Consider the following 20243-nt stretch of genomic DNA (forward strand, 5'->3'; position numbering starts at 1 on the left):
CTGGTGTGAGCCAGTGTTTGTGAGGGAGTTAAAAATAAAAGGGAAAGGAGATAAAAGTCACAAAATAAATAGTTCCTGAAGGTGCATTTGCATTTGCATTTTCAATCAAGTGGCTCACAGCCAAGTAGAACAGTATCCAGTTTGGGACTGTACATATAATGGCTTCTTGCCTAATCACCTTCTCCAGGTAGGTGACCCTTTCAACGGGGAAGCTATCGTTAAAGGCACCCCATTGATTAGCTCCTCTTCAGCCTGTACTCCTTTAGAGCAGTCTTTCTCCCTATCTAGATTGGAAACCTCTCTCATCCTTTTTTTAAAAAAATTAAGCATCTGAAAGTCTTCAAATTTGTGTTGGTTTTGTGTGTGTGCTACACAGATTAAGTGGACAGGTCCGCCAAGCATTCTGAAACTAACGTTGGTGGCGAAGAGCACACCGGTTACCAAGGTAACTGCCTGCTAGCCCCAACTCTATGGCACAGCATCAGTAACTATGCTGCAGTCACTCTGGCCTTAAATGGGCCCGGTACTAAAAAAAACCCAAAAAACCCCAGTACTAAAAAAAAAGTGCTACACTCCTTCCCGCCTACTTGCTTTCTGGATACAGCATCCCAGCAGGAACACAACAGGAAGGGAAGAGAGAGTGCAGAATGTTCACTGGGGAAACCACTAACACCCTAATCAAATCTTTCAGGACGATTCTTGTCCTAAATTCTCAGGACTGAAGCTCGTTAGTTGTTCCCAAAGGGAGATTCCATCAATATAGACTAAGTATAATGGCAATTTGCACTGTATATCAGTGACTCTTCTATCACCTGGTTCTTTGCTTCTCACCTGTAAAATGGGGATTAAGATTGTGAGACCGACATGGAACTGGAACTGTACCCCACCTGATTATCTTGTATCTACCCCAGTGCTCAGTAAGGTGCCTGACATGTAGTAAGCACATTCTAATAAATACCATTAAAAAAAAATCAGAAATACTTTCATGACCCATTTGACTTTGTGTGCTTTGTAACTTCCTGTATAAATCTGCCCATAGCATGAATCATATTGTAATACTGCATTAAAGAGAAAGCACGTAGAAGCCTCAAATCATTTCATTGAATGTGATTCATCTGTAGCAGAAAAGGATTCTCTCCCACTCCCAAAATAACTGTGTGACTAAGCAATTGGCAGTTAAGGCTCAGCACGACCTTCTCAGTTGCTTTCAGCCATGTTAAATTTTATGTGGTACAGACATTCCTAGGATCCTATCAAGTAAAACAATCAGCATGCTTGCTTCTAATCTCAGGTTACTGTTACAGATATGAGCCGCATTCTGGAGAAAACCAAGGCATTAGGGATTGTTGAATTTCCTGATATGCCAGATTCTATATTTTCAAAGGTCTTTTTTTTATGGTAGTGGTTTGCTCTCTTTTTAGTCTTTCTCATTTATATTTATTTCACACCTCCAAAGCCTAGGTTTTCAAAAATAGTTAAAATGGATCACGTCATGCCTCTCACTTTTCATTCATTCATTCAGTTGTATTTTCTGAGAACTTGCTGTGTGCAGAACATTGTTCTCTCACCCCCTAAAAACATCCAATAAGAATCCATTGTGGATTACTCGTATATGGATCTCTCCAAATGTTTCTTGAAGAGGAAGAACTTCCTAAACTATAAACAATTTTTTAATGGTATTTATTAAGTGCTTACTATATGCCAGGCACTGGATTAAGCGTTGGGGTAGACCCAAGCAAAATATACTGGACACAGTCCATGTTCCACATGGACCTTAATCCCCATTTTACAGATGAGATTACAGAGAAGTTAAGTGATTTGCCAATGTCACACAGCAGACAAGTCCTTTTAATTCCCAGGCCTAAGCTCTATTCGTTTGTCCATGCTGCTTCCCGTGTTTCTAGAGGGAAACCTAATCATCTGGAGCACAATAGTGAGACATAAAGGCAGGGTGAGACCTTCTTCCTCGATAAATGAGGGACAATTACATGGTTGTTTTTTTGGGGGTTTTCTTTTTTTTCAAAAAAAAAGGTCAAGAACACACTGAGCATTATCAGAAATCAGTAGTGACATTACTTTTCCTATGATAAAGCTAATCAATTCGCTGCCCTTGGCCTCTTGCCATTTCAGCTGATACTGGCAAGATGGCAAGTGGATGGATGTCAGCAAGTTGCCACCTGAACCTGCAATCTGGTGAGATAAATTTTGCAAGAACTTATCCATCCACCACACCATCCTATCTAGACTGCAATTTGTGCAAATTACTTGTTTTTTTCTTTTTCTTTTTTTTCTGAGAGCTGGAGAGTGATGCCCTTTCTCTCTCTCACTTAGATGGTAAGACCCACGTGGAACAGGGACTGTGTCCAACCTGATCATCTTATCTTTTGGAATCTCTATAATATGTGAATCAGAATGAGCACTAGGCTATTCTCTCCATTTGGAAATGTTTAAATTTGCTTTGGCTTTACAATTAGGGATCATCAATAATAGTCAGCTATTTTTAGTTTTCTAGTTATATGCTGGGTGATCATATCCTCTGTCTCAGTCTTGTCTCTCCATTTGCTCTAGATTTTCTACTTTCTCTCCCCTATAGCCACATCACATTTCTGTAGTCTTCTTATTGCCCACCATTATATACTTGGAGGATAAGCAGAAACAAAATCCATTTCTTTCCATTTAACCCAGATTGCCTCACTCACCCTAATCAGAGTCATTAGGACTCTTTTCTATTCATTATCCTTTGCTGCTCCTGGCATAAACAGAAGGGGAACCAAGGCTTCTGTGGATTAAATGTCTCAGCATACTATTCAGAAGCAGAATAATATTCATTAATTCAATGTTAAAGTTGAAGGATGACACTGTTAAACCGGTAGGGCTCCTGTCCTAGCTCCATATTTGACAGTAACAGATTTCCAACTCCCATTCTAGAATGTGACTCCATCCCCAAGCTAGTCTTTTTTGGCAAGCTAGGCAACAGAGATCTAGATTTTGTTTGGCGAGCATCCTAAAGCTGATGTTTTCCCTGTCGGAGTGAGTTCTGGGTTTGACGCACAGCAAGCTGTGAAGCCAGGCTGAGGCTGACAAGGGACTAGGATGTCGATGGAAGGCGATCCAGGAAATAAAACTGTAGGAATCAATTTGAGGTCCTTGCTCATGTAATATATTTGCATGCGAGGGGAGGACAGATCACTCTCTATTCATTTTAATGTCTGTCTCCCCTATGAGATTGTAAACTCGCTCCTTGAGGGCAGGGATCAGGTCTACCAATTCTACTATATTCCCCCGAGTGTTTACAACAGTTCTCTGAACAAGCAAGTGCTTAATAAATATCATTAATTAAGTGATGGGTCAACTGGGTGCAGAGAAGAACAGTCGGACTGGGACGTGGACAGAGATTGGGCTGTACCAAATTTGGTAAGAGAATGCAACGTCTATCCTGGAAAAGCACTATTTTAAATCACATGCCAAAAAACGGAGCTTTGGGAGAGACTGGGGAAGAAAAAGAACCTCATTTTGGAGTAATTACAAGCATAAGTTGTGATGTGCAAATTAAATTATCCTTCCTCTAAAAGAAGCTTGATAAGAAAATTTCTGCAGAGATTTAAATCACCCAGGAAACCCACACTACTGCACAGTCATGTGTAAACAGTACAAATAGGAGCCAATAGGAATAACATTGTCTGTCTGAAGTCAAGCATCATGGACACCACTTTTACTCTTTCAGAAGAGGGGGAAGCTATTGTCAAAGAGAAACAGAAAAGTTATAAGAAGCTGGATTTTCATTTTTAAGATTGATGTACTCTGGACGTACAAATTTGCCTGAAACATAGCCACTCTCTGCCTCTGTCGGCATTCACTATATTCTAACATAGCTTGAGGAAGTTCAGGAGACAGCTCTCTTCTGGATCAGCACATTGTCTTGGTAGATTTCAAGGGAATATCTCCCCAGAGCAGGAAACATTTCCCTTCCCTCTGAGTGGCTGTGAGAATGGGGCCTTGAGAAAATACAAACCAACAAAACAGAGGGACTTAGCTGGCTCAGGATTCTGAGATAATGGCATTATTAGGTCCCAGAATGCTGTGCTGTGAGACCTAACTAGGATATGGCCTGAGTCTGCTGCATTCTGGGTGTGCCAATTCAAATATTTACTGTGAGGAAGAAAATGAGGTGGGAAGAGGTTGACGCAAGGTAGTCTTACCACTTCAGTAAGGGTAGTCCCAATCCTGGAATGCTGTTTTATTTCCTTCATGAAGCCTCTAGCAGCCTTCAAGAATTTAGAACTGCTCAGTGTGACCTCCTAATGAAAAGGGAATGTGTTTTGTGTTTCTCTTCTACTTTCTCCAATCATTTACTATAGTGGATGCTCAATACCGTACCATAACTGCTTTTATTAAATTGCAGAGCACCATCAGCCAAACTCAATTAATCAACCACAGGGCCTATAACCTTTCAAGTTGATTGCAAGTGTTTTTTATGGTATTTATTGAGCAATTACACTATGAAGAACATTGCAATAAGTATTTGCTTAGGAGAGTACAATACAACAGAGTTGTTAGACATGCTCCTTGTCCACAAGGAGTCTTCAATCTAGAAGGGGAGACAGACATTTAAAATGAATAAATTCCAGACATTTACAGTAAGTTTGTGAGTCTGAGGGTGGGGTTAATATCAAGTGCTTAAAGGGTACAGATCCAAGTGCATTGGCGTTGAAGAAGGGAGAGGGTACAGAGGAAAAGATGGCTTAATTAGGAAAGGTTTTTTGAAGGAGACAGAATTTTAATAAGGCTTTGAAAGTGAGGAGAATGGTAATCTGTGATATATAAAAAGGAGAGGGATTTCCAGCCCATTGAGAGGATGTGTGCAAGGGATTGGTGGTGAGATAGATGTGATTGAAGCTCAGTGAATAAACCCATGTCAGAGAAGCAGAGTGTGAAGAAGATTTAGTGATAGTAGGAAATCAGTGAGCTAACGTAGTAGAAGAAGAGCTGATTGAGTGCTTTGAAGCTGATGGCAAGTTTCTGTTTGATTTGGAGGTGAATGGGCACCTACTGGAGGTTCCTGAGAAATGGAGAGAGGTGGCCTGAACTTTTTTTCTAGAAAAATGATCCACGGAGCAGAGTGAAGTTTGGACAGGAGTGGAGCGAGACAGGAGGCAGAGAGGTCAGTGAAGAGGCTGATGCTGTGGTTGAGGTGGGATATGATAAGTGTTAGGATCAGGGTAGTAGGAAATCAGAATCCACTATTTTAGGAATGATGACACAGCTATCCAGCTGACAGATTTCACACAAAACTACTCAGCATGGATTTGGTGCCACAGTAGGCACGAAGAGCCAGACCCATGCCAAGAAATCTATAGCATAAGCCATTAGATGCACAATAAATGCAGGTGTTTTTAACCACAGTTGCAAAGGCCTTTCATATATTTCAAAAGAGAAGAAAAACACCAGGAAAAGACCTAACAAAGCAAACAGAACACAAAACCCCTCCCCCCCGATTTATCACCCACCTCTTAAAAGATGGTCTTTTGGATTGAGCCCAGAAAACAGCTTAGGGTTGGACGTGCCCTTAGTTTCATGAAACCTAAACTCTTTTTAAAGGACAAAGCACTGGAAAGAAAATGCCCCTTCTAATGAACTATTTAGGCAATGGGATTCTTTCAGGAAATGTAGCTGAATTCACCTAACCCATTTTAGCCACACTTAAGATGAGAAAGAAAAACAGAGGGAAAAAAAGCAAATTGGAAGATTTAAAGGGACTAAACTGCTTTTCCATTCTCCCCTGGCTGTGTCGAAAGAGTTGTTAAAGTGCTTTGTGCTATTCTTTCATTATCAGCAACGTGATTTGGAAAGGGATACCTTTCCATTCCATGTTCCCTGGGGGAATAAAAGTAGTGAGGACAAGAGAGGGAAAATCTTGAGCTTTAATAGAACACATCTCTACACCCAGGCCTGTTAATTCCATTTCCCCTATTAAGTGAGAGGAAAAAAAAATTCACCCGCTTTGTTTTAACCTGGCTCACCTCTAGGGATAACTCAAAGTCCATTTTGCCCATCACTGTGAGTGTGTCTGTTATCCCTGTGAAAAAGCAATGGATGGTTTTTCAATCCTCTGCTGTTAAAACGAAGAAATGAAGGTCAGGAACTTTGAGCAATTTACCTCAGGTTGCAAGGTAAATTAGTGCTGGGTTTGGTGAGGGTAACCAAGGATTTAGAACCCCTTGGCCAGGTCTCTCCCCTAGACCACGTTGTTTCAAAGCAAACAATTGACCCTGTTTCTTTACCATAGAGACAGCAAACGTCCATGTCTTTGAATTCCCATTACCCAAAGGGACATCTCTAAAAGTAAGATTTCCCACTTGGACGTATGGACAAAGTAAAATGCATTTGACATACTTGGATCCGATAAGATTGAATCTGTTTTCGGCAAAAACTGGTCACAGCGGACTCCTTGGTAGCCTTCTTTGCATCTGAGAAAAAAAAAGATGTGACAATTATATGTAAGATATAGTGAAAGGTTAATTTTCAGCCAGAGACCAGCAGAGAGAGGATGTCAGTGATTATCCAACTCAGTCATAGATAGTTAACTCTTTAGTACCTTTGGAATCAATTTCTTTCCCTGGCTGGCAGAGGGACTGCAGTAGAGATGAATATTTACATTTAAAATGCTCCCCTTTACTTTCCCTTCAGGAAAGCAGTCAAGGGAATTGTTCTATAACTTTATTTTCAATAGTTACGAAAAAGTCACCATCATCTGTATAAAATAAAATACAATTAATATGAATTCAGGTGTACAGAGACCTCTGTGCTATACTAGTCTGAAAATTTGTAATTTCTTGTTAACTGGAGGACTCCACAAACATTATTTACCTCACTGCTAATTTCCCAGTCATCCCTTCCCATCATGAAAACGCACCTGGCCTCTGGGTAGCTCCTCTCTACTCTGCTCTCACAAGGACGAGAATCATGAGCCCGCAAAGCAGTGTCCACTCACCTAGTGCCATTTTATTTACTTCATTTTTTCCAACATGTGATGGTTAGTGAATTCAGTGAGAAATGCCAACTATTCAGCATGAAGTCACTGAATAGCTAATTGGTGCTTGAGGTCAGGATACGAAACAGGACTGTCCTCCTTCTTGGGGTCATGGTTGAACCTGACACCTGTGCCCTCTCACTTGTTGGTACCAGAACCAATAGACCTCCCCTACTACTGACTTCCCTGACTAGGAGGCAGGAAACCAAGTAAAAAGTAAAAGCCAAGTAAAAAGAGCATAGAACTCGATATCCAAAGACCTAATAATAAGAATAATAATAATGTTGGCATTTGTTAAGTGCTTACTATGTGCAGGGCACTGTTCTAAGTGCCGGGGTAGACAGAGGGGAATCAGGGTGTCCCACGTGGGGCTCACAGTCTTCATCCCCATTTTACAGATGAGGTAACTGAGGCACAGAGAAGTTAAGTGACTTGCCCAGAGTCACACAGCTGACAAGTGGCAGAGTCGGGATTCGAACCCATGACCTCTGACTCCAAAGCCCGTGTTCTTTCCACTGAGCCACGGTTAATCCCAGCTCTGCCTCTAGCCTACTCTGTGGCCTCGAGCAAGTCATTTAACTTTCTCTGAGCCTCATCTTTGTCATCTGTAAAATGGAGAACAAATACTTATTTTACTTACCTCTTAGAAAGCGAGCCCTGTATAGGATAGGCAGGGACTGTGCCCCCATCTAATTTACTTGTAGTTACTTAGTAACTTAGTATAGTGCTTAGTATTGTGCTTGGTACAAGAGTAGGCCTTGGATACAGTAAAGGTAAAGAAAAACCTTGACTGCCTCAGAATTGTCTCTCAGAATGGAAGTAGACAGTTAATCTGCTGCTGCTTTCTGTTTCTCATGCCCCATTTGGATGAGAAAGGGACATTTAGTTCGTTTTCCAACAAGGAAAATTTAATTCCAGAGTACACTGTTGAGGAAGGCTCCATCTGGTGGGGCATAGAAGAAATCTTTAAGTACATTAAAAGGGCTGATACGTATGCCCCGTCAAGAAGCAGCGTGGCCCATTGGCGAGAGCACGGTCTCAGAGTCCTCTCACCCAGTTCTCGATTCTAAACCCGGCTCCACCACTTGTCTGCTGTATGAGCTTGGGCAAATCACTTAACTTCTCTTTGCCTCAGTTACCTCATCTATAAAATGGGGATTAGAGCTGTGAGCACCATGTGGGACACGAAGTGTGCACACTCTGCTTATCTTGTATCCACTCCAGCACTTAGAAGAGAGCCTGGCACATAATAAGTACTTAAATACAATTTTTAAAAATCATCAGTGAAGTCTTCCCTAGGAATTTGCCTTGTGGTCAGCAAAATGTACTAGATTAGGCATATTGCCACCATAGGGACAGAAACCAGGGACATCAAAGCTACTTTTACATCTTTTATCATCATGCACCAAAATATAAGACATGCGTGAGAGTGGCAGGCTCTTAAGCATCTTCTCAGGCGTGGCATTTCTCAACCCACATCAAGAATAGACATCTCTGATGGATGGATACTCCAGATTCCAAATGGGCTATTTTCACAATTGGTCTTAGTATAAGCACATTTTCATAACCTTTTGTGATTCATTTGTAGTTTCTGCTCTTAAGTAGGCATAGCACTGCTTCCAAGAGGGTAACAATTCAGGAAATATTTACAGTGAAACCCAGTTCTCAAGAAAAATGACAGCAATTCCTATTTCCTGAAAGCTGCATGGAACGTTGTATATGATGACATTCCTTAGCTTGACCTTTCTTGTCCTTCATTGTAAACAAATCATCTTAATTTTTACTTCCTTACAACAGGGACAGATATATTATGGATTCTTTGCCTAGATTTTGCTTCCTGTTTCAAGGTCTATTTTAAAAATCTCAGGGATTCTGATTGTAGACTATTCCCCTTCAAAAGCATTTACTCATTTAACAAATATAAAAGCTACTTCTGAGAAAGATAACAGGTCTTAAGAAGCTCTTCAGTTTACTTTCAATTCATCAATAACTAAAAATGCTCACGCTAATGCTAGCTGACTTTAGAAGTCTTGTACATTTTTCTTACAGCAGACTGATTTTTGTCAAGCACCAACAAAACCCAGACTCTTTCAAGCAATTCTCAGGGGTTGTCAGAAGAAGGTCATTACCATCTATGATCCACGTGTGTATTTGGAATTGACAGCTTCTGTGGTAAGAGATAAGAACACCAGGGTGTACTAGGGCTCCCAGGATTATACAAGCAAAGGTACCTCGGGCTGCTACAAGGATAGCCATGCCCATCATCTCTGCTATGACTACACATTACACTGTTACTTGGCACTGGGTCTTTCAGAATGAAAAACGAAAGGTTCCATTTACAAATACACACACACACACCACATTTCTGAGTTCAAATCCATTCAGATGAGGGACTGGATGTTGCCAGTAGGCACGGTAAATGATGAAATTGGAATTCTTTATAGTGTTAAAGGCAACGAGTATCCAGATCTCTGGAAATGCACTTAAGGTGAAAGAGAATGAATCTGGGCCGATTACCTGATAACATGGTGGGGTTTAATAGATAAGACTTTAAAAGAGGAGTTAACACTGATGTGTTTACACCCATTCTTAGATTTTATGTATAAATGCATAATCCCTTTGTTCATCTATTTTCTATCTTTCCATATTCTGGGTACTACCAGTTTTATCCTTGTTCTTCCTCACTCCTGCTCCCACCATTGGTAAATGATTTATTTCTGTCTGTCTCCCCCATTAGACTCTCAGCTCCTTTTGTTTCTAGTGTACTCTCCCAGGCACTTAACCCAGTGCTCTTCACACAGTAGGTACTAAATAAAAACGATGAAGGACTGATGAAGAAGGTTGTCTACAATTGTGCCTTTCCACTAAACAAAAACCATGAATATTCAAAATAAGCATTGTCTTATCCAAAGTAAAATAAACATTGTCAAAATATGATTTGCTGGCATCCCTTTCAGCCAATTTGGAAATACTCTACTTCCATTTAGCACCAACTGAATCCCACAGAGATAGAACTCAGCAAAAACGAGCTAAGCACAATGAAACACAAGTGCTGAAAACAAAGGAAATGGAAATAAAAGCACTCAATAATTCCCATTTAAATTGCTGTTGATTTACCCAGTTAAGGCTTAAGAGCTATGGGGACCATTCATATATCACCTCTCTGAAATGACCATCTAGATACATTGCAAAATATTTGACTACTATTTTAATAATTATTGTGGCATTTGTTAAGTGCTTATTATGTGTCAAGCAGTGTATTAAGTTACTAGGATAGACACTGCTCCTCATACAGTACCCACTCAATAAATGAGAAGCAGCATGGCTTAGTGGAAAGAGCACAGGACTGGGAGTCACAGGACCTGGGTTCTAATCCCAGCTCTGTCAATTGCTTGCTATGTGACTATGGGCAAGTCACCTAACTTCTCTGTCCCACAATTTTCCTGCTGACCCTCCTACTTAGACTGTGAACCCCATGAGGGATAGGGATGTGTCCCACCTAATTAACTTGTATTTACTCCAGGATTTAGAATGGTGTTTAACACATAGTAAGTGTTTAACAAATACCATAAAAATAAGATAATAAAGATAAAAAATGAATAAAATTGATAAATAAAATAAATAAATAAAAAATAAATAAATTCTTCAGACTATCAGATTGGGCACAGCCACTATCTTACATGGGGCTCACAGACTAAGTAGGAGGGAGAACAGGTATTGAATAGTCATTTTACAGAAGGGGAAACAGAGGTATTTGTTAATAATAACAACTATGGTTTTGTTAAGTGCTTACTTCGCGCGAGTAACTGTACTAAGCACAAGAGTAGATACAAGCTAATTGGGTTGGAGACAGTTTCTGTGCCATATAGGACTCACAGTCTAAACCCCAGTTTTACAGATGAGGTAACTGAAGCAGAGAGAGGTTAAGTGACATGCCCAAGGTCACACAGCAGACAAGTGGCAGAGCCGGGATTAGAATATATGGCTTTCTGAATCCCAGGCAGGCAAGTGGCAGAGTCTGGATTAGAACCCAGGTCCTCTGACTCCCAGGCCCATGCTCTTACCAATAGGCCATTCTGCTCTTCCATGCTCCTTTTCTCATGCTGACTACTAACATTAAGCAGTAAATATGGGGAAACTAAAGGAGTGGCTATCTCTCTCTCTCTCTCTATACATGTATATATGCTCAAACTTTATAATTCATAAACTATCCCTCTCCAGAAAAGATTTCCCCGCAGGAAAGATTCTAAAGATCTGATCAGTGATTTAGCCACTACGGTCTCAGCCTCTTGGCTAGAGTTCAATTCAGAGGAGCGGCACCACATTCTCGCCCAGTTTACTGTAACACAAATTCAAGATGGGTGGAGAACTACAAACAGAGTGAGAATCTTTTAGATCGTGATTTCCAAGGGGGATATTTGGTGAATCATTTTATCCAAGGGGGATATTTGGTGAATCATTTGGTGAATCATTTTAATGGCATCTGGGAACTGAAAAGAAAGCAGCATGGATAGAGCACAGGCCTGAGAGTCCAAAGGTCATGGGTTCTAATCCCCACTCTGCCACTTGTCTGCTGTGTGACCTTGGGCAAGTAAACTTCACTTCTCTGGGCCTCAGCTACCTCAACTATAAAATGGGGATTGAGACTGTGAGCCCCATTTAGGACAGGGACTGTGTCCAAACATATTTGCTTGTATCCACCCCAGCAATGAGTACAGTGTCTGGCACACAGTAAACACTTGACAAATACCACAATTACTATTTATATTTCCCTTCATCCAAATAGCAAATCCATGCAATCCATAGACCTGAGGGAGTAATTATAAATGCCAAGCCATATTACAACTGCTTAACCTTTGATTCGACTGTCAAAGCAACTGACGGCAAAAATGCCCCACGACAGCTGATTTGGGGAGGGAGTAAAATACCTGGCTTGTAACTGAGAACACTGCAAGGTTTTAGGATGATGATAGCACCAAAGACATGAGTTGGGTATGGCAAAGGTGGTGAAGTGACTGTGTGCCAGACTTCAAAGGTTTTGACAAGACTTTGTAAACCATCGAAGAGAACATCATTGCCCTTGGAAAGAGAGTTGGCACAGATGCCTTAGAGCATCTAACATTGATGAACTGATTAAATCTCAACAGGAAGAATTGATGGATTTGGATTTGATTAGCATGGACCAAAAGAGATCCCTGAAGGAAGACCACGCTAATGATGACAAGAGAGATGCAACAACCAGGACCAGCAGTCTTAGGCATTTGAACTTTGGGATAAAATGTGTTCAGGTTTTACACTGCCAGTTGTTCATGCAAGTTAACGAATGGAGCTAACAACGGTAGATTTATTGTCACAGAACCTTTTAAATATATTTTTATTAAGTTGGTCAAACATTTGAATCTTGGTAACAATACAACGGACTTTTCATGATTTCTGTTGGGAAACTATTCTTTGTCACCCTTGTAACATTCAATAAACACTCAAGCACTCAATAAATGTGACTGATTGATTGATTGATTGAACATTCCCAGAGCTGTGGGAGGAAAGGGATGGATGGAGGGGTCTGTTGCTTTGTGGGGATTTCTGTTTTGAATTTTGGGAAGGGGTTATTGTGCACCGAGGGCTTCCTGCTTCTCATGAGAAGAGCTATAGCCCCATGTCTTACAGAACTCAGGTCTCCAGGGTAACATAAACTAAGGCCTGGACTTAACTAATAGGCCGGCTTCAGAAAGAGAAGCCAAGCACTAGGCAACAAGTTAAAGGAGAAACCTATGAGATAAGCCAACCAAGAATAAATTCACGCATATGTGCATATATATAGTATCTTTAAGATTAATATCAGCATCCAGATGGGACAAAAAGGAATGGGGGCAGTGCAGGAGTGTGGAATGGGCACTTGAGGAGGGGAATGGTGGGGTGCTACAGAGGCTGCATCATCCATGCAGGAAAATAGAACATAAAAGGTAAATCGGGAATAAATTGGGTTAATAATAATAATAATAATGTTGGTATTTGTTAAGCGCTTACTATTTGCAGAGCACTGTTCTAAGCGCTGGGGTAGACACAGGGGAATCAGGTTGTCCCACGTGGGGCTCACAGTCTTAATCCCCATTTTACAGATGAGGGAACTGAGGCACAGAGAAGTTAAGTGACTTGCCCACAGTCACACAGCTGACAAATGGCAGAGCTGGGATTCGAACTCATGAGCCCTGACTCCAAAGCCCGTGCTCTTTCCACTGTGCCATGCTGCTTCTCTAAAGCAGCTTCTCAGTCTGTTGGTGGCAGCGGGCTGTCTCATTGCTTGAGGGAGATGATGTGAGCCACTGGTCACGTTAATTTGGGCAATGCAACATTTTCCATGTGGGCACCACAATAATAATGATAATAATGATGAGTCAGGCACTGTACTGCCATGGAGGGGATACAAGCAAATGGAGTTGGACACAGTCCCCATCCCATGCAGGACTCACAGTCTCAATCCCCATTTTACAGATGGGGTAACTGAGGCACAGAGAAGTGAAGTGACTTACCCAAGATCACACAGCAGATAAGTGGCGGAGCCGGGTTTAGACTCATGAACTTCTGCCTCCCAGGCCTGCACTCAATCCACTACACTATGCTGCTGCTTCTAAGCCACAGGGGCCCCAATAAACAATTATGGTGCTTGGATCCAGGAACCCTGAGTCTTTTGTAGCTTGACACTGACTCGGTGGTTACAACAGGAACTATTTAATAGGGTTAACTGGAAGTTACTATAATTTGCTTTCAACACATAGGAATCAAATTTCTTAGGAAAATACTGTCAGTCACAATTGAAACTATGCAAGTCTTTCTCAATTCAAAGAAAGGAATAAAGATACAAACTTACAAGGCTAACTGGTGAGAATTAAAGGAATGTGCGCTGGGAAAACAAAACATACTTTAGCCCAAACACATGGGCCAAATACACCATTCTTCGCTTTGCCAAATTTTGTGGCTTTCTTGGGATTATGGTCCAGATGCCATTTCATTGGTCTATGAAATATAATCACATTTTCCAGTGGTTCATATCCTGAGTCTCAATTCTGAACTGGTCAAGACTATATTGTTTTTCTTCCTTACGGCAGTGAACTTGGCTGATGTGACTGCTGTACTTCAAGCAGCTGATATACAGGGCAAGCAGCTTTGTAATGCTGCAAGAAGAGATTGCATTAATCCTGGAAGAACTTCAAAACCTAAGGCAACAAAGTTTTGGAAGTTGGGCTAGCTCTTCCCTTTGTGGAGCTCTGATACATCCTTTCTTGCTTTCTCCAGGACAAAGCATTCTAGGTGTGACTGCCTTTTTCTTCTTCTTGAAAGAAAATGTAAGCTTTAACCTCAGATCAAAGTAAGAGCTCTGCCTTTCTCTATGGAAATCAGTCAATCAATGGTATTTTACAAGTGCTTACTATATACACAGCACTGTACTAAGTGCTTGGGAGAGCACAAGACAGAAGTTAGTAGGCATGTTTCCTGCCCCAAATGAGCTTACAGTCTACAGAAAGGTATTACAACTTGAAATACCTTTCCTTCTTAAAATGAACTACATGATTTGAATGATTGGCATTTATCTTCCATTTTTTTAATGGCATCTATTAAGCACTGACTCTTTGCCAGGCACTGTACTAAGTGCTGGGTAAGTACAAGCTAATCAGGTTGGACACAGTCCCTGTTTCATATAGGGCACACAATTTTAATCCCCATTTTACAGGTGACGTACAGAAAAGTGAAGTTACTTGCCCAAGGTCCCACAGCAGACAAGTGGAGGAACCGGTATTAGAACCCAGATCCCTCTGACTCCCAGGCCCAAACTCTATTCACTAGGCCATGCAGCTTCTCAATATAATGTTCTTGTTTTAGAAATGCATGGACTTAGTAGGGTGCCATATGAGGTGCTCTCGAATCACAGACTCTATGACCCTTTGACTTTCTGACAAGCAATCGAGGATGATCCTTCTATATAATTTTATTTTGTTCTCCTAAGAGGGCTTGTCAGAGCTGCCCTCTGAACAGACTATAGGTCACATCTATTTATAGAAAAGCCAGACTCATAAAATAAGGTCATCAGACCATGGGCATTGCTATTATTGGGTCAGGCAATGATCTATCCAGCTCAAGTCTCTGCATCTGGCAGGGGAACAATGACATTTGGGGGAACCATGTGAGGGTTGCTAGCAGGATGCCCATTGTCATGGGAAAAGATGGACCATGCAAAAAACCTAACTTTTTCCCTTTCCAGTCTTTAACATTTCATCTCATAACCCTCCATGGACTCACTAACCCACTCTAGTCTTACTATGGACAAATAAATCATCCATGGATTTATCTAGACGCTTCTTAAATCTACTTTTTGACTGAGTAGGACCACATGAAAAGGGAGAAAATGTACATTTGGAGTAGATGGCTAAAAACATCCCTATATTAGTCAATCAATCAATAGCATTTATTGGCTTCTGTGTGCACAGAGGACTATACTAAACACTTGGGAGAATAAGAGTTGGAAGGCTCCGTCCCTGTCCTAAAAGAGCTTACAGTCCATAACATGTTCATCTGCAGGCTAAATTGTAGTAGTAAATCAGTAAGGCAAGGTAATAATTATTGATAATAACTGAGATATTTGTTAAGTGCTTACTATGTTTCAAGAATTGTATGAAGCACTGTGGTAGACACATGAAAATCTGGTCCCACCTGGGGTTCACATTTGTTCTAAGAGGAAGAATAAGTTTTGAATCCCCATTTTGTGGATGAGGAAACTGAGGCACAGAGAATTTGGGGCTTTCCCAGAGTCCTACAGGTCCTCCCAGGTCCAAGTTCTGTTCACTAGGCCACACTGACTTTCTAGTAGGCAATGGGAGAGCTGACTGAGTGCTTTAAAGTTGATAGCAAGGAGCTTCCATTTGATGCGGGGCGGGGTGGGCAACAACTGCAAGTTCTTATGGAGTGGGTAAACCAGGACTGAATGGCATTTCAGAAAAATGAGCTGGGCAGCAGTGGAGTGAGGACTGGAGTAGTAAGAGACTGGAGACAGGGAGATCAGCCAGGTGGCTGATGTTGTATTAAAGGCAGGATATGATATGTGCTTGGATCAGCTAAGTAGCAGTTTGGATGGAGAGGAAAGGGTCGGTCTTTGCTTCTCCAACACTAACCTACTCTGTGTACCTTGATCTCATCTATCTTGAAAACAGCCACTTGTCTGCTGTGTGAACTTGGGCAAGTTACTTAACTTCTCTGGGCCCCAATTTCTTCATCTGTAAAATGGGGATTGAGACTATGAGCCTCGAGTGGAACAAGGGACTGTGTCCAGCCTGATTTGCTTGTATCCACTCCAGTGCTTAGTACGGTGACTGGCACAAAGAAAGTGCTCAATAAATTCTATTATTATCATTATTATTGTTATCCTCCCCCTGGCCTGGAACTCCTTTTCCCTTCATATTTGAGAGACCACTACACTCTCTACCTGCAAAGCCTTATTAAAATCACATCTTCCCAAAGGGCCTTCCCCGACTAAGCCCTCATTTCCCCTACTCCCTCTTCCTTTTGTATCACATATGCATTTGGGTCTGTATCTTTTAAGCACTTGGTATTCACCCCACCCTCAGCCCCACAGTACTTACGTACACATCCGTAGTTTACTTTAATGTCCGTCTCCCCCTGTAGACTGTAAGTTCTATGTGGGCAGGGAATTTGTCTACTATCTCTGTTGTTGTGGACTCTCCGAAGTTCTTAGTACAGTGCTCTGCAGAGAAGACTCAATAAATTCCACTGAAAGATTCTGCGGCCAAAGGCAACCTTTTTTGTGACCCAACTCTATTATCTGAAGTGAACTGGAAAACAAAATTTCTAAACATCAAGGATCAGCAGGCTTTCCACATCCATTCCTCTTAAGAAGAGAATCCATATCCTTTGATACTCTTTAATTTCCTGTTGCAGAAAAAAGGGCTGAAATCCATAAAATTTTCAGAAATTGAGATTTCTGAAGATTTTGACCAGGACATTTTTTTTTCTTTTCTCCACATTTCCCCATCAGGATGATCCATTCCTATTCTGCTCCTAGATCTCCCAACAACCATCTTTTAACTCAGAGCTGCAGAGGTATCTCTGGCAGTTCAGCATGCATATTTTTCAATAGCCTCCTAAATCCACAGACGCTACCTTCTCTCTGCTGGCACACATTGGCACAAACATTCGACTGCACCAGCATTGTTTTGAAGTTTTAAAAGAATCCTCAGGAGCAGTCACCTATGAACTATTTTTGGAGGGATGACAGCACAGCATAGCATGTACTTATCCACTACTTCATTCTGATTCTGAGTTCCTGAATTGATGTCTGTAAAGTGATACTGATGAAGCAGTGATTGACAGTTACACTTCTAAATAATGTTAGACTGTGAAAATAAGTGAAATAAAAATTGATTTTACTGTTTCTTTGGGGCCAATAGTTTTGGCTCATTTTTACATTCCTTCAGTGATTAGATCATTTGTGTTGTACTCCAGTTTTCCAATTAGCTCTATACTCTTTCCTGTTTACAAAAAAAGGCAAACTAAAGATGGGAGTGTTGCTTGGTAGAAGTAAAAATGTAGCTTTGTAACAACCCTAGGCAGATGGTTCAGGATTTCTGAGTTCCTCATTTTACAAAGAATCTACAAAGAATCAATTGATCAATGGCATTTTTTGAGGGCTGTGTGTAGAGCACTGTATTAAGCGCTTGGAAGAGTACAAAACAACAGAGTTGGTAGATATGTTCCCTGCCCACAATAATGCCTTAATAATCAGTTGTCCCTGATATTTTCAAATATTCTATATAAACCATGCTATAAATCAAATTAGTTATATAAGTGCAGAGAGAGGAAGCATAAAAGATAGGAGCGTCCGTCCTTTGAGTCTGAAGGTGAAATAACTGATGGTGAGATTTTAATCTCTGTGGACAAGGGAGACTGATAAAACCAAAAGTGGACTGACAAGCCCTTCCACACATCGTACATGCAGTCATCATCATCTGATGTATTAATATGTTGCCCGATCCTGTTTTCACTCTTCCTGCCTTATGTCATAAGCTTCCCCGCCTCTGTTCTAAGAGAGTCAGACCATTTCTTGTTGTAGCCTGGGCTAATCTGTCTTCTGCTACTGCTTCCCATTGTCCTTGGCTATCTTAAATAGTTTAATACTTTGTTCCCTTGCGTTTTACTGTCTATTCTCCCATCTCTGTTTGTCTTACCCATTTAAGGCCGCAACAGAGCTGGTATTTGGGTCTCTGACTACCTCTCTTCTCCTCATATATCCAGCCCAGTGAAAGTGTGATGTAACTTCCTCAAGAATTGAACAGTAACTATCCAATTTGGAATTCATTTTTCACTTTAGGCCCATACATATTTGCCTGTTCTCCGTGTTGCAGCTATGAAGTGGGAAGGAGGGTTGGTCACACATTGGACTTTTCAGTCACACTTACTAGCATGAATGGGAACAAAGGACAGGTATCTCTCTCTCTCTCTCTCTCTCTCTCTCTCTCTCCATTTCCCTAAAACTCTTTGTCTCTTTGCCCCTGTCTGCCTCTATATCTCTCTTACACACCTATAAATGGTACCCCTACAAATGATTTGTGCAATCAGTGTTTCAGGTACTGAGCAGAATTATAAGAATAAGTCCTATTCCCTCAAAGAATTTACAGCCAAACTGGAATTTACAGCTTAATATCTAAATGCCTCTCAGGGATCGCTAAATCAACAGCAATTATTGATTGTTTACTCTGTGCACAGCATTGTACAAAGTCATAATAGTAGTGGTAACAATAATTATAATTGTGGCACTGGTTAAGCATTTACTATTCATTCATTCATTTGCATTTCTTGAGCACTTACTATGTGCGGAGCACTGTACTAAGCCCTTGGAATGTACAATTTGGCAACAGATAGAGACAATCCCTGCCCAGTGACAGGCTCACAGTCTAAACAGGGGAGACAGCAAAGCAAAACAGAACAAAACAAAAACAAGACAACATCATCAAGATAAATAGAATCAAGGAGATATACACCTCATTAACAAAATAAATAGGGTAATAAATAAAATATACAAATGAGCACAGTGCTGAGGGGAGGGGAAGGGGGAAGAGCAGAAAGTGGGGGGAGGGAAGGGGGAGCAGAGGGAAGGGGGGCTCAGTCTGGGAAGGCCTCCTGGAGGAGGTGAGCTCTCAGTAGGGTTTGAAGAGGGGAAGAGAGCTACTTTGGCGGATGTGAGAAGGGAGGGCACTCCAGAACAGCAGTAGGACGTGGGCCAGGGGTCGACAGCAGGAAAGGTGTGAACGGGGGACTGTGAGGAGGTGAGCGGCAGAGGAGCGGAGTTTATGGGATGGGTAGTAGAAAGAGAGAAGGGAGGTGAGACAGGAGAGGGCAAGGTGATGGAGAGTTTTGAATCCAAGAGTGAGGAGTTTTTGTTTCGTGCACCGGTTAATAGGCAACCACTGGAGATTTTTGAGAAGGGGAGTGACACGCCCAGAAGGTTTCTGTAGGAAGATGAGACGGGCAGTGGAATGAGGAATAGACTGTAGTAGGGAGAGACAGGAGGAAGGGAGATCTGAGAGGAGGCTGAAACAACAATCCAGTCGGGATATTATGAGAGCTTGTACCAGCACGATAGCAGTTTGGATGGAGAGGGAAGGGTGGATCTTGACGATATTGTGAAGGTGAGACTGACAGGTGTTGGTGACGGATCGAATGTGTGGGGTGAATAAGAGAGCCGAGTCAAGGACGACACCAAGGTTGCGGGCTTGTGAGACGGGAAGGATGGTCGTGCTGTCCACAGTGACAGGGAAGTCAGGGAGAGGACAGGGTTTGGGAGGGAAGATAAAGACCTCAGTTTTAGACATGTGGAGTTTTGAGTGGTGAGTAGACATCCAGGTGGACACGTCCTGGAGGCAGAAGGAGATACGAGCTTGGAGGGACGGGGAGAGAACAGGGGAGGAGATGTAGATTTGGGTGTCATCTGCGTATAGATGAGAGTTGAATCCATGTAAGCGAATGAGTTCACCAAGGGAGTGAGTATAGATGGAGAACAGAAGAGGGCCAAGAACTGACCCTCGAGGAACCCCTACAGTTAGTGGATGGGAAGGTTTGAGGAGGAGCCTGCAAAGAAGAGTAAGAATGAACGTCCAGAAAGATAATAATAATAATAATGTTGGTATTTGTTAAGCGCTTACTATGT

At 41.6% G+C, this 20243-nt stretch overlaps 1 protein-coding gene across 1 annotated transcript in view; it reads right to left on the reverse strand.

Moving 5' to 3' along the window:
* Positions 1 to 20243, reverse strand: part of NRG3 (neuregulin 3) — a 946219-nt gene that overhangs the window by 227326 nt on the left and 698650 nt on the right. Inside the window, exon 4 of the mRNA XM_039911323.1 lies at positions 6394 to 6467. Coding sequence (XP_039767257.1) covers positions 6394 to 6467 — 74 coding nt within the window. The remainder of the gene's footprint in view (positions 1 to 6393; positions 6468 to 20243) is intronic.

Source organism: Ornithorhynchus anatinus, chromosome 3 (genome assembly GCF_004115215.2).
Source record: "Ornithorhynchus anatinus isolate Pmale09 chromosome 3, mOrnAna1.pri.v4, whole genome shotgun sequence".
Taxonomy (NCBI): Eukaryota; Metazoa; Chordata; class Mammalia; order Monotremata; family Ornithorhynchidae; genus Ornithorhynchus; species Ornithorhynchus anatinus.